The 16,058-nt window shown below is 45.5% G+C and overlaps 1 protein-coding gene across 4 annotated transcripts in view; it reads right to left on the minus strand.

Annotated features, from left to right (window-relative positions):
• mast2 (microtubule associated serine/threonine kinase 2) overlaps positions 1-16,058 on the minus strand; it is a 169,313-nt gene that overhangs the window by 50,029 nt on the left and 103,226 nt on the right. For 3 of the 4 annotated variants that reach the window (XM_041935955.1, XM_041935957.1, XM_041935954.1), the window contains exon 4: positions 6,862-6,893. In XM_041935955.1, the coding sequence (XP_041791889.1) occupies positions 6,862-6,893 (32 nt within the window). Of the gene's footprint in view, positions 1-2,358; positions 3,152-6,861; positions 6,894-16,058 lie in introns of those variants that run through there. The other variant, XM_041935958.1, reaches the window with a different exon arrangement.

Here is a 16,058-nt window from a genome sequence, read left to right on the forward strand (position 1 = left end):
AATTTTAACAGTTTTGACTACAACGATCAGGATTGTTCAGTCTAAAATCATCACGAGCCACCAGCAATCAAAGTCGTGTCTCAAAGTGAGGCGACGTGACTTTTGGTGAGCAGCAGCCTCTGTGGCCACAAGAGGAAATTACACTGAACCTAAACACTGCAGCCATGAAGAAGAGTCATGAAGTCAGCAAACTCACTCAGTTACTCAACAATACCTGTGCTACGTTTGCTAACATTAGCCACCAAAAGCTCACCTTTAGATGAGACAAAGCTCCTCCAGAGCCACGCAAGAAAACCAATAAATCATCGTATCAATGAGCAGGAAATCAGATTTAGTTGATGGAGTGTCCCTTTCGAAAAAATCACTGAATCATTAATTATTAAAGCGGTTATGGAGGGATTAGAATATTTGACTTTAGCGACCCCTGGTGGTCAGAGGACTTAATGCTTTAAAAATGGTTGATTGATTACAGTGTTTTCCCTGATTTTCGACGTTTCGGGTGAATTGTGAACTTTTGGTAGGAGCTTTATTTGACAGTGTGACTGTAATGAGTTCATACTGTTTGAGCTCACAGCGCTCAGACAGCAGCAGTGCCAGGCTCGACCCAATGAACCATACTGTCTCCGCCCGCCTGCAGCCGTCCCCTCACAGCAGGCAGGAAGCCTCACACACCAGCTCATCGCTGCTGGACAGAAAGTTCTGGATCAGCTTCACAGAGCTCAGTCTGGACTCCAGAACCAACATGCTTAGTCACATTAAAACTTAGAGGAGTGGGATCAATCAAAGCCTTTCAAACAGAGACATCGTGAATCAAGTTACTCCTCATGTTGTCTAACAACGACTTTAACGGCACAAACAGAAGCACAGATTCCAGATTCAAGAATCTGAAAATAAACTAAACTGCACTACAGATCTGCAGGGCATGAGGACCTTTTGGTGGTGGCCTACATGCCCCCCTTCCCCCTGCTGAGTGGGACAGAATGAGTGAGACCACCTACTGAGAAGTCAAGGGCTACACTCATTTTAGTATGCAGTGTCCTCCCTCCGTACTGTAGGGCCATCTGTGGTGCCCCGCCACCGTCTCAGCAGAAACAAAATGACTGAAAATTAGACAATTAAATCAAATAATGTTTTTTTTTTTCTAATGATGAGTCAAATAAAGACCATCTGAACAGTTTTATTAACAAAAAGGATCAGAATCCAGAGGAGTGCAGCTAACGAGAGCCGAGTCGGACGCGTTCTGTGTGTCCAGAGGATCAATCCAGTGAGAGCACAGTTAAAATGTTCAGAGACCCACCTTAAAATGGGACATTTATGTGTGGAGGGGACATTAATTATTGGTGCACCAACTAAAGAGGCGCCTTCAGCTGTAATTAACACCTGAGAAGAGACACAAATGAAAAGACTAAACAGCTTGTGCAATGCACCTTGTGTAAAGAATAAGCCTATAAACTAAAATTTGCTTAAATATGATGAATTAAATGTTATATTTGCTGATGTATTAAGGAGGGGCACAGCTGGGGGAACCATCGTGCAGGTGTTTGAAGCAGAGACCCTGATGGAGGACTTCCTCCCTGCTGGTGTCTCACTCTGACGCCTCCTCATGTTTCCGTCTCCTCGTGGTTTTCCATTCCGAGTGTTTCAGTATGTATGTACACTATGCATGTATGTTTGTAATGTAAGCCAGCGCGTCCCCTGTTCACACATGTTGCTAGTGATAGTGACGTAGCCCCAGAAACAACGCGGGCCTGTCAGACGCTTATTTTTGGGGTGGCTTCTTTTTTCTCGCTCTCTTTGACACAGTCTGCTCTCAGTGTATTCAGCAGGTATTATAGTCTGTAGACAGGAAGTTTAAATGACAGTTAACGACAGAGGAGAACGCAGACAACATGTTTCCATCCAAATGTTTCCCAATTTATTCTGAGGATGGCTTTTTTTCTATAGCGCCACCGTCAGGTCAAAATTTTAATTTCTCCAATACTGTATGACCAAACAGATGCAAACCTAATGCCATTCCCATCAGCCTCAGCTGCACTGTGAGTTCAGTGTTAATTAGCAAATGTTAGCATGCTAACATGCTAAATCACGATGGCGGTCATGGTAAACATTAGCTGCTGAACATCATTAGCACTGCTAGCATGCTGATGTAGCAAGTCTAGCCTCACAGAGCTGCTAGCATGACTGTAGACGCTCAGGAGAAAATAAGATTTGGATGTAAACGTCCTGTAGCTCCAAACAAAAAGGTAAAAAGAGCAAAAACATGGCTGGCTGCCACAATATGAACCTGATCTGTATCCTCACACTCACTCTCTAACACACACACACAGTCAGATATCCAGCACACACACACTCTCTTACTGGAGGCGGAGGTGTGGGCCTCCTGCACGCTCCTTCCTCCTCTTCATCTTGTGTCCCGGGACAAAAGGCTCAGCCGTAATCTTTAATAATCCACTGGACTGCATCGGCTCATCTGTCAGTCAGACACATACCGTACTGACCCCCGGCAGCTCCACACAGAACCAAAAACTGTCCCGCAGTCAGTCCTCCATGAGTCAGACCACTGACAGCACTTTCATATCTGAAGGAATGACCACAGAGTGTGTGTGTGTGTGTGTGTGTGTGTGTTACGTCAGCACCTGCTCTTATCTACACACAGAGACACACACAGTTATGTGAGTTATCTGGGGTAGAGTGTTCCTCCACCAACAAGCACAGGCTTGTCACAAACTAACAGACTGCCTCAAAACACACACACACACACACACACACACACACACACACACACACTTATCCGAGCTCAGTAAACAAAGTCAGTGTACGCTACACAGCCGCTCATTTGGGATTTCTGTTTTCTCATTTGGTCTTCCTCTGGATAATCCAAAGTAAACTGAACACCCTTCCTTCCTCTTCTTGTATAAAATCCCAAAAATTCAGAGAGAACATTCAGTTCTGAGCAGCTCCATCATCACGTCGGGTAATAAAGAGGAAAACTGTTCCTTCAAGTTCAAGCGAGTCGTTCACAGCGGACCCTCAGCTCCTGCCACAGATCTTCCAGACAGGCTGAGAGGGACGCTCCCGGCTGCACGTCCCCAGGAACAGAGAGCCTTCCCTGGGTACAGTCTGCCCAGTTAATCCCCTTCGGTTCCTGGAAGCCTCAGCTTGTGTGATCGCTGTGATCAGACAAGAGGGCTGACTGAGTCCTCGACAAACAGCAGGGAGAGGCAGGGAGGGAGGGAGGGAGTGAGGGAGGGGTGAGGGAGGTGGGAAGATGAAGACAGGAGGGAAGCCTGAGATGTTCTCTGAACTGCTCCATAATCATTCATAGTGTTTATTGTAGGAAGAAAAATAACATTTAATTTAGCTTTTTAAATGACTTTAAAGATTTTTTTATTCGGGACAATAATGTGTTTTTTTTTTGAGTGAATTAACTTTAAAGGAACATGGCTCCGGGTAATGAAATCTGATCTGGGATATCTTCTGGCAGCAGGAAATGCATCCAGTCCAGGAATCTTTCTTTGAAACATACAGAGGCTGAGAGTTCGAGAGGATTTCACGACTGAAGCCTAAAAGGGAAAACTGTCTTCCTATCTGACACGTTAACACAGGGGACGCTGTCGTGGTGTTATCAGACCATGTAGGAGGTGCAGCTGTCCCCCCTCCGTCTCTGTTCTGGTTTCTGAGAAGCCCGGGAACACCGCTGACCCTGATGGGCTAAATGCAGCTCACATGCCAGATTGTTAATTCATAAACAATGAGCTGGATCCAGACTGGGTAGGGTAGGGTTACACACACACACACGCACACGCACGCACACACGCACATGCACGCACACACACACGCGCACGCACACGCGCGCGCGCACGCACACACACACACACACACAAGTTAATGTGGAGTGATTACTAAACTGACGTAGGAACGGCAACAGGACACGAGAATGTCATTATACACCAATCTGGACCTCTGTGTGTGTGTGGGTGTGTGTGTGTGTGTGTGTTGTGTGTTGTGTGTGTGTGTGCGTTGTGTGTTGTGTGTGTGTGTGCGTTGTGTGTGTGTGTGTGTGTCATGTGAATCTGCTGCCAGTTCAACAAAAAGGACTGATTTTCCCCTCAGATTTGCCCTGAAGGTTCCTCTTCGTCCTGACCTGATTAGTTTCAAATGACAAATTCAATTACAAACATACCAGCAATACCCAGCAAACATGCCCCCCACCCCTGTGTCTGTATACAGTCCTCTGTGGTCTAAAAAAAGTCAAAAGTGAGTTCACTCTCATTTAGCATTTAGTTCAGAACAATCAATCGCTTTTCTATCAAAGCAGCAGATTGAAGCCATGTTTTTAATCTAACATGAGGGTCTTAAATAAGCTGGGAGGGGCTATTTTCAGCAGCGACTGAAGACAGGACAACAGTTGTCCACTTATTACCACATGTGGACAACTATGCAACTGCTGTCAATCAATATATAGACAAATACATTGATTAACGACGAACGAACAGCTGATAAATCTAACTGACTTTGAACTAAACTGGGCGTACTCTGAATGAATGATCAGTTCAGTATCAGTCGTCAATGACCTCTGAGCAGCTGTTTCTGAGCTATTGCATTCACTGATGAAGACAGTGAGATGTGGCTGAGAGCTCTCACAGGCTTAGTAAGTGGACCTTGAGTTGTGATCATGCTGTCACCCAAGCCTACAATGGGCTTTGGACTATAATGCATCGTTGTATAGTGAACTAAACTATGCAAAAAAATACATAAAATGGTTTAAATTAGCTCCACCTCAACCAGATATAACACTGAAATGCTTATATGTTCAAACATAATCAATAATAATATAATCAATAATCATATGTAACACTGGCATGGGCCATTCCAACATCTACACGCCTGATAAACTGTGTGCTGACACACTGCAGGATAGTTTAGGACAGTATGTGACTGTTGGAAGATAATGAGACAAGCTGTATTTGCAACTTGATGCTTCCTGACTGGATTTCTGTGAGCGGCAGAGGAAGATTTAAGAGCAGAGCAGACACTAAAAATACAAACACAGAGCATCCGAGCAGCAAAACAGTGAGAGAGTCAACCAGAGACAGAGGACGGACTGTCTCAGTGCCATCAGTTCCTGATCTGCGTCCATTAAAAAGAGCTGTGGACGTGTTCGGGAGACAGCAGGACGCCGCCGCCGGCCAACTGTCACCTCCGCCGAGGCGACCCTGAAACAGGGAGGCTTCACAGCAGCCGGCGTGCTGCCTCCAGGCTCAGTACCAGTCAATGAACACACGCACACACACGCACACACACAGTGAAACACCCCACCCGGCCCCCGTGGCTGTGGTCTGATATTAAGGATCTGATAAAGCAGCTCGTCTTCAGAGAGCTTCCAGGAGATGTGGGAGAGACACGAGTTGGCTGTTTTTATTGGACCGGAGCCTTTATTGTTGTTATTGTTGATATTATCTCTCCGGATGATGACGGAGTTCAGAGATTGAGAAACAAAAACTCTGTCAATTCATGTTTTGCATTATGTGCCTCAAACGTTCTGCTCGCTGAATTTCATTTCCTAATCCTGGAAACTGCACTGAGGCCCTCGGCTTGCTTTGGCTGTTCAAGCACCTCTGAGGTAACAGCTGATTCACCACACAGCGAGCACTTTTACATGCACACCTGGTAATAATCAGGTACCTGGAGAGGCCTGGTTACGTACTGGCATGTAAACATCACATGCTCATAACGCCTCTCTGGAGGAGTCACTGTCCTGGCTGCATCACCACAGAAGAACCAGGAAGAACATTAGAGTCATCAGTTCTGTGATGGGAGGTGGCAGGGAGGTGGGTGTGCAGGTTTCTCTGTGTTCAATGTGAAAAGCCTTCTCTGAATATGGTTTAAAATCAGGACACTCAGGTGTACGTAAATGTTTCCACCCCCCGTCTATTCAGCATGAACAAAAATACGAGTATTAGTACAAATACTAATACTCTAAACTGTACAACACAGCAGTATGGATAGTTAGAGCTGTGTAGTGGATCTGAAAGGCCTGAGCTGCAGCCTCTCTAATGCTGCTGTAATTAAAGGAAACTCAGGAACAGAGGAGCTCCAGAGTGAGTGACGACCAAACCTCGCTAATCAATAATGATTAATAATCACAAAGCTCATATTCCAGCAGCTCATCAGAAACATGACTGTGTGTCCGACTTCTGATCCCAAACTTCTCAAGCAGGACAATCAATCTGCTGCCTGGCACGCACACACACACGCACGCACGCACGCACGCACGCACGCACGCACGCACGCACGCACGCACGCACGCACGCAGATTATAAATAGGCCTGCATCTATCCACAGTGGGATGCTCAGCTGTTCCGGTGTACACACACACACACACACACACACACACACACACACATATATATATGGACTTACTGGCTTTTCAACTTTGTCCTTTAACCCTTCACTGGCCGCTGTCTCTCTATAACATGATAAAGGTGAACAGCTGAGACAAAGCGAACACGGACAAACTGAGTGATTATTCAGACAACAGCAGAGCCTCAGTCAAGAAAACACACAAACACCTGCACAACACACACACACACACACACACACACACACACACTGCGATTTCACTCCTGCTAAAACCTGCAGACGTTCAAGCCTCCACAGAACGACACTGAAGAAACGTTTTAATGTGAAACAGCAGCTTCAACAGCTGATATCACCCTGTGACGTATATATCTGAGTGTGGTTCAGTGCATTGCAACCTCAGAGCCTTCCAGACTTTCCCAGACGACAGGTGAAAACAAAAACAAAACAACAGGACAGGCTCCGATTGGACGGGAGCAAGAGGGGATGATGGGTACTTACAAACTGCCTCTTCTGGGAAGGCTCAGCTCCTTCTGGAACACAGAGAGAGAGAAAGAGATTCAGAACAGAATTATGTGGAAGATCACATCCAGCCAGTTGAAAACCATGATCAACATCAGACAGTACTGTCATTACGCCAAACAGAGCAGCTCCTGTGTCTTAAAAAGAGTTCAGTACAGCTGCCTGACCAACAGGTGTCACTGTGACACAACTCGAACAGGCAGCTCAACATCAGCTCTCTGATTTTCCACCGCTGAGGGTTTACAGTCTGTTTCTGTTTCATGAACTCGTTGGTATTCAGGCTTTACTACTCTATGACAACATGAGTGGTACACTTATAAACAAACAAACAAATATCTGTTGCAAATCACAAAAACCAATGAAATGAATTTCATTATGCTCACAGCCTTCACAGATGTGAGTACTGAACACGGATAACAAACTGCCGACGTCAGGTGAGCTCAGTCAGGAACAGAAGGGTAAAAATCCTGCTGAATTTGAACACAGATTCCACATGACAACGCACGAAAAGGTGAGTTTCTTTTGTGAACCTCAGCTGTGACCAATAGGGGGCGACAGAGCGTCGCTATATTCATCAGGAGCTTGAGGAGGCGACAACTTAAAGCTTCACCTATCAACAGAGCAGACAGCAGCCTGCCACCTTCCACTCTGAGCGTGTGAGGTCCTCTTCTAGCAGAGAGCTTTACCCTCCTGCTGATTATCAACACCTTCTGAAATGTAGGAATGTTGGTACGTCTGAGACGGTGCAGCCCAGCACTCATCTGTACACAACCTGTAACCTGACAGCTCCTGCAAACAGTTTGAGAAAAAACAGGCCACCAACACCACAGCCTTCCTAGAGAGCACCATCTGGACAATCGCAGTAATCAGTGTGTGTGTGTGTGTGTGTGTGTGTGTGTGTGTGTGTGTGTGTGGTTGAGGTACATGGATGTTGCCAGGTTCCCAAAGTAGGTCAACAGCTGGTTTTACTTTGAAAAACATCATTAACACCTTCATCAGCATCCATCAGAGTGAAGACTACTTCATTCAGACTGAGCAGTTAAAACACACACACACACACACGCACGCACGCACGCACGCACGCACGCACGCACGCACGCTGATTATTCAACAGTCCAAACCCTTTAGATGAAACTAATTGTTGCTGATTAATTTTCTATCAATTCAGAAACTAATCACTGCGGCCCTGACACTGATTGAGATGAGGTCAGCTGTGATGATGCATTCATGTGTAAATGTAAAAATGACTTCTGTGATCAGCTGAATGTGTCAACACGTTTGTAACAGTAAAATATTGTAAAATAACTTTGCACCTGTAAAATGCTCCCTGTTGCTGTTGGTTTAGGCTTTTTTTTCTTGGGAACATCCAAAAGCAGCACAAAGGTCTGGAACTACTATTGGAACAGATCAGAACCTGCTGCAGTACAGCGGCAGCTGACGATCTAAACGTCTATGAGTGAACTGAGCAACACGACACAAGAAAATTGAGCATTTTTTTCAAATTATTAACCAAAACCAAAAAACAAAACTGCGAGGTAGCTTTTAGTTGTTTCACCACCTCCCATGATTGATTGTATGGATCACTAATAAAACAAAAACACGTCAGACTGACACAGCCAACAGCACGATCAATATGAATTTAATATACATTATATTATCGAGAGGACGTCCTGCCTGGGTCATTTAAGATCATTGCTCAGGGTTAAATTTATGTTGCACTGGTGCTGGTCTCTGATTGGTTAGAGGACCCTCCAGGACTCACTGAGCATGTGCCCTTTTTATCTCCCCATCATGCTTTCTGTCTGTCACACACACTCTAACACACTCTGTGATGGGACAGCTGTGTCGGATAAGGTCCCTCTGTCTCTTCATATCTCTGTGTGCCGATAAGCTAATGGACATAATGGAGTTTAGCTGAAGCACAGTGAGCGGGTGAGTGACTGTATGGCAGAGGTCTGCACAGTGTGTGTGTGTGTGTGTGTGTGTGTGTGTGTGTGTGCGTTACGATAACATCAATCAAAATTTTGCCAGTCCTCATTTGGCCTCCCTGGAACAGAACAGCCAGATATGAACCAATTAGCTGGTGTGTGTGTGTGTGTGTGTTCCTGTCAGTCAGACTGGACCCAGTGATTCTATTAGTCCTGTGAACAGATGTTGTCCAGACCCACGGGGACAGGAAATGGCTTGAGCATCTTGGGAGAGGAGGCGACCTTTTCTAATCCTCTGTGCTGCTCCGCTCTGTCTCCTGCAGGCTGTGTTTACGCTGCAGGTCTTAAAGGGACGGTCCGGTCTGTTGAAGCGTCGGAGGTACTGATCGGCAGTCACCTGCAGTAGATGGCGGAGTCGTACTGACACAGAGCGAAGCGCTGCAGTGGAGGGCTGTCTGACAGCGAGGTAAAGTGCTGAAAATACAGCGTCCACTCAGACTGATTTATTTTTCAGGCTGTTTTCAGGTGGATAAAATACGTTTTGCTGCTGCCTCCTTCCACGGCAGTACTTTGCTTTGCGTCTGTGCCGGTTCTCCAAACTGTGGGCACGCCGGCCGCCATCTACAGTCGGTAATACACTGAAGATGAGTACCTCACACAAACCCACTTCAACAAACCAGATCCAGCCCTTTAACGCCTCGTTAAAGTAGAGCAGGGAGCTTCCTGTCCACCTGTTCATCTACTCTTAAAAATATCATCACACTCAGAACAAAGCTGAACCGAGGACAGAGGAAGTGACATGAAGTTTGGGTAAAGAAGCAGAGTACTACTCAGAGTAGTACCAGGTACTGCAGAGACTTGAATGTCACGACTTCTCAAACTAAGTTAAACGGTCTACTTCAACACATCAAGTTTATTCGTCTGTGTGACGTCTTCTGAGGCTCTGAGGAAACATTTTCAACATCTCAAAAACATGTCCTGTTACTTCATGTGGATGTTGGAGCTTCTCTCTGCAGAATGATGTCTGTGCACAGTCTGTTTTCACATTCATCTAAATCAGCTTGGAGCCAATCACGGTCCAGGAAGCAACTTAAACGAGTGTGATGCTGAAAAATGAGGCGTCGAGCGTTCAAACAGATATCATGTTTCTGGTTTTTCAGTGAGGGAGAAGGAGCCATTAATGAATTAATTTAATATTTTTCTGTCAAACTGTGTCTGTGTTTGGAGGGGATCTGTAAGACCAGAATCTGGTGTATGTGTGGAACACATAATAATATAAATGGAATAATAATAATAGTACAGAACATAAATAATCTAAGAAATAAACAAAGTGTGTGAACAGTACAAACAGAACAGTGTTTTTATCCAGAGAAAGGACACAAAAGAGGCTCTTTCCTTCCCTGTTCTTCATCCCTCTTACCAACCTCTTCAGCCTTCTCTCGCTACCTGTCTCCCCCTCTCTCCCTCCTGCCTCACCTCCTCACTTTGACCTCCTGTCTGGCCGACCGACAGAAAAAAGACAAGAGAGCTACAGATGGCGAGAGAAACAGAGGAGTGTTGGCGTGTTTAAGCACTTTATGCTCATACGATCAGTCCGCCCTCACAGATCTCTGCGCTGTGAAACGACGCTTGTCTGAAACCCTCGTCTGACAGTTTATTGTGTTACACTGTGTGTGTGTGTGTGTGTGTGCGTGTGTGTGTGCTGTAGCTGCTGCTATCTGAGCCCTGAGGGAGGATGTTCACCCCAAAGCCATGCTGCTAAAATAACCACAGAGGGAAAAAAGCTAATGCCCAATATAAAAAAAACACACACACACACGCACGCACGCACGCACGCACGCACGCACGCACGCACGCACGCACGCACGCACGCACACACGCACGCACACGCACACACACACGCACACACGCACACACACATGCACGCACAGAAGCCGGCTTGTGTTGAACAAACCAAATGGGCACAAAGCGAGCTGTGATGAAATTAGCTCCAGCGACGGCGAGGATAAGAGGAGCAGAGCACAAAGCCTGGAGCAATCTGCCCGATGGAGAACCGGCATTGATAACATGCTTCACGGCTGAGGGAGAAGGGCTGGGGGGGGGGGGGGGGTAATGTCATTACAGAGATGGAGTGAGAGAGGAGAGGCTGAGTGGAGGCAAAGACTCCAAACATGGAGAGGCGTGATGATGCAGAGTGTTTTTGACGTCATGACTTCATCTAAAATGTGTTTTTTAATCTGGATCCCACACGGGTCCAGTTCTGCCGACCCCTCCAACCACAAAGCTCCGTAACAGAACCACCCGGAGCCAGCGACCAATGAGCTGAGACGTCTCATTTGGTGCAGTTATATGCACCTCAGTCTGCAGGTCGCAGGAAGCTTCCTGCTGTAACGAGATGAGCCCAGTTCCTAATCTGCTTAGAGGAGAGCAGCAGGACAAAGACCTCACACGGGGAAAGTGCTGCAGCAGCTATGTGCATGTTCCGATGCTTTCTTTTATTTAAAATAATTCACCAAAGACCGACTAAGACCGGCGATACACACACTGAATATGTTGGTTTAATGAGTACAAACTGAGGCCGAGCAGACACTCAGCTGTTAGCAGGTGTCATGAAGAAAGAGGTAAGATACCTAAACCTAACACACGGTCAGGTGACACAGCGCCTACGGAATGTGCCCCTGCACGACCCGACCCAGACTGTGCCCTGAATCTTGACTTTCCCATCGATCACCGTTCTGCACGTTGGTTCACAAACCTCCACAAATCTCCTTCCTGTTTGTCTTTGTTTGAACCCAGTGAACCCATGACACTGATTCATATTCATGGAACAAAGACAGTTCATGCACTAAACTGGGTCTTCGCTCTTACAAAAAAGCCTTTTGACCTTGTGTTCTTCGCAGTGTGTAGCCAGTATTGCTCTGACGGTTTGCCCAGTTTGTTATCGGTAAGTTTAAAAAGTTACTTATTTGTGGTAATTGAGTGCTGGCTTGATTACAGCTTGCAGGTAACACTCGAGTAAATGCCACCTTGGCCTGCAGGTGTGAGTGAGTCGATTCAGTTGGCTGAAAGGTTTGATTTGTGCATGTTCATTTTCTACACATTTCATTTTAAAACAAAGAATTTAAAGTAGAAAACAAGACAGACGTTCAATAGAACACAGTCACCATGTCTGCTCACAGACACAAACACACTCAGCAGCGTTTATCCTGTAAAACAGGCCTCGAGAGCAACATGAGGACAGCAGAGTGTGTGTGTGTCTAACCACTCTATATGTACAGTACATGTGTTTGTGTGTGTGTGGAGGGTGTATTCAGCTGTTCCACCCAGGGGCCCGATCATAATAACATGTTTTAGTCGGGCTAAAAACACGCAATTAACAGGAGGATGCAGGGGAGTCGAGCTCCACCGGAGACAATTAGAGCTGCAGCAGCAGCCGGCAGCCAGAATTCATTATCAACACTGTGAATATTGATGAGAAGAAGTGACAACAAAGAGACTGTGGAATGACACATACACACACAGGGCAGAGGCTCAGAGGCTAATGAAAAACACGGATATTTAGTGTGTAAATTGTCCAGAACATTACATCGTACATGCAGAGCACAACAAAGAGAACAAAGTGATCTACTGTTTCAGGATAAGTCTGCTTTGTTTCAGCTTTGGTAAACTTTGGTCTGATTATTTTAAAATGTAATTATAACAGTAACATTTCTAGGATAAAACAATTTCAGAAACTGCTGCAATTCTTGGATTTTTGGAGGCGACATTTCTAAGCTGAGCCCACCGCGACAGCTCTGACCTTTGAGGGAGCGTAAAGCTGAAGAATCCAAAATGAAGGCAGCTGTCCTTCAGATTCAGATTCAGAAAAACTTTATTGATCCCTGCAGGGAAACTGCTTTACACACTAGCTGTGTCGCATCGCCCATCTTTATTTAACGCTGTCAGAGTATCAACTCATTCAAGAGAAGCAGCACGCTCTGCAGGCAGCTCAAGGTCTGAATGCGTTGTTACTTTGCATGTCGAGTGGCAGCAGATACGGACTAGCTAGGATATTAGCGGTTAGCCGAGGAGCCACAGCAGCTTTCTCACTTGTCCTGCACTGACTCCATCACCAAGCTAACAGCTACGTTTCACTGTTTCTACTTTCTACCAGGCCTGTAACTTAAGGCTAACAAGCTAGGCTAACATGCTACCAATCACAGTTTATTAACTACAGTGATTTACAGAAACCTCGTTAATCTGATTGGTGGAACGACTGCTGATATTGTGTATAAGTGCAGAAAACTGTCATTTGCAGTTTGTAGCAACAGTGTCAGAAACCAAAACAAGGTACTTATTGAAGTACAGAATATTCTCAAACAAGACAGTAATCTAGTAATGACTGTCACAAACAAATGAAGGCCAGCAGCATTAAAAAGATGGTTTAAAAAACTAACGGAGGGTGAAATGACCTGTACTACAACGGCACACGCTCAGAATAATCCATCAATACATCACAGTCATGTCAATCACACGTCACTCTGATGCAGGGTTTCTGTTTTTCATGCAGTATTTGATTCTCATAGCTTCTATTTTGCAGTCTTTTTAGATCGTGCTGAGATACTGTTAATAGAATTTCCCACTTCCTGCGGATGTTTCACTTTAAAAGCCTACAAAGAAAAGGAATCGCTAGAAGGCTTTTAATGTAGAACAGGTGCACAGGAAGTGTTAAAGGGTTTAACTGACAAAGCCTTCACACCAGAGTATTTGTCTTAGAAAGATGAAGTGGGAGCGGTGAGTATGAGGTGAGTCTGTTGTCCTGATAAAATGCTGAGAAGTTTGCAGTATTTGTATCAGCTTCCTGTGTTTTAAGTGTATTGGCAGTTATTTATTTCCAGTTTTCTACAAACGCTCTGTGACTGGACAGATTAGCAGAGCTGATAATATGGCTCTACTCTGAAGCAAACATTATTATATCCATAACTGGACAAACAAAAACCTGCACATCAGCAGTAACACGAGGAACGACAGCCATGATGTTGGAGATTCACGCGAGTGCATCAGAAAATGGAAACGTAGTGCCGGAGTGAAATACAGCCTTCAGCAGCAACATAAAGCCGCTCTAAGTGAACGAGCTAATTGTGCGGTGGTGCTCCGAGGACCCGAGCAGCGTCCTAATGAAAGCTCTGCTGCTGCTTAACGGCCGCCAGGAGAGACTCTCCACCACAGAGAGAGGCCCGCTGGGACCAGTAAGGCTCTAATAGAGGGCTGTGAGTGTACATGTGTCTGTCTTTGGGTGGGTGTGTGTGTGTGTGTGTGTGTGTATGTGTGTGTTTCGGGTAAGGGGCCCAATGGTGAGTGTGTTTGTGTCCCAGAATAACACACTTTACTATTGAAGAGCCTTATAATTCACCTGGGTCACACACTGACACATTAACACAACTAATCTCCATTACTGGGTAAGAGAAGCGTGTGTGTGTGTGTGTGTGAGTCACTGGGGGGATGACATCCATTTGGGTTGGCTTTTAATCTTCCAAATGAGCAGATATAACTCTTCCTACACTAATGCCACTAACAGCCCATTATTGTGTGTGTTCACTCAGTGGGAACGTGTGTGTGTGTTTGTGTGCTGATGTGTGTGTGAAGGAAGAGGACGCTCGTTATATAATTGTTATAGATTGTGTGTGTGTTTTCAATCATTATCGTGACTGGCTGCAGTGAAAGTGGGACTCTCGGCTGTGATCCATCAGCTTTAAACCCTTTAGGTGATGTCATTCAGAGATACGTGATGCAGAATTAAAGGCAGATTTTCTTTAAACCAGTAACTAAAGCAGGTTCAGGTTGATCTCAGTGTGAACGTCCTCGTTGACCTGAAAGAGTCCATTAGAGTATGATACTAAGTGGGGAAGCGGTCTGTGCTGAACACAATTTCCCTAATGCTAAAATACTAATTATCAGATATTCTGATTCATGTAAAATGCCAAAAAATGTGTTAATTGAAGCTTTAATGTGTGATTTTGCTGCTTTTCTCTGGTTTATATTATCATAAAATAAGCTCTTTTTTAGTTCATGTAAATCTTTTGAAGACATTCTTGACTAAAGTGACGATGAAGCTACGTTAGTCACAATCCAACAGTCTATCACATGAAAGTCAGTGATGCAGCGACATCGCATCCTCACACGAACACGTGAGCGTATTTACACAAGTGCAGAAAATCCAGAGTGGCCAAAGCTGGTCTAGAACAGCTTTCACCTCCTTTGTCCATTCATCCGTCTAATATTTCTCTCCAGCTGCACCACTGACTCTTCAGATCAGTCCACACACACTTCCTGTGACGCTGCAGGGCGTCCACACGTGCAGCTGTGGGGTCTCTCGAACAGACAAATGGTATCCAGACGCGTACAATTACCCAGGCAGCGTGTTGGTGCTCGTCCCCTTCGCCACAGAGACGACCTGCTAATCAGCTTCAGCTATGAAGAACATCTCACACACACACACACACACACACACACACAGCTGAAAGGAGCTAATCTGGCCTCATCAGCTTCATGAGTTCCAGTACGCCGACACTTCCTCTGGTAAGATGCTAAAGCTGCTATCAGCGCCAGCAGAGGAAACAAGCTAATCCTAATTGGAATTTACACATTCAAATGAAATCTGCAACGCCTCACTGGAAGGGTTTTATCTGCAGATAATACAGAGAGGGAGTGGCAGGGTGGAGGGGGGAGAGACGGATGGAGAGGAGAGAGAGTGTGTGTGTGTGTGTGTGTGTGTGTGTGTGTGTGTGTGTGTGTGACAGATTGGCAGGTGGATTTGAAACAAGCTTCCCTACAAACACTAAAACAAAGAGCTGTCTGGTGTCTGTTTCAACATGCTGAGCTGAACTGATCGCACTGGGACTGTGTGTTCAGCACCCAGTGCGTGTGTGTGTGTGTGTGTGTGTGTGTGAGAGAGAGAGAGAGAGAGAGAGAGAGAGACAGAGAGAAACTCTTGCCCTGAAATTTCTGCCAATATACGATCACTGATTAATTTCAGTGGAGTTCAACCTACAACAAGCCCCCAGCCAAAACAAGTCCAGTTTAAAAAGCACCATGTAGTGTCACCTGGGACTGACTGAGTCAAATTTACCTGCAAGGGGTTAAAAAAAGAAGGTGCTGGTCTCCTATCTGCCCCTGCCTGGTCCAAGATTCACTGCATGATCATTTGATTTAACACAATAATTTGGGGAAACACAACATAACAGCACAAACCTGATATACTAAAGTTCT

The sequence above is a fragment of the Chelmon rostratus genome, chromosome 4 (assembly GCF_017976325.1).
Source record: "Chelmon rostratus isolate fCheRos1 chromosome 4, fCheRos1.pri, whole genome shotgun sequence".
NCBI lineage: Eukaryota > Metazoa > Chordata > Actinopteri > Chaetodontiformes > Chaetodontidae > Chelmon > Chelmon rostratus.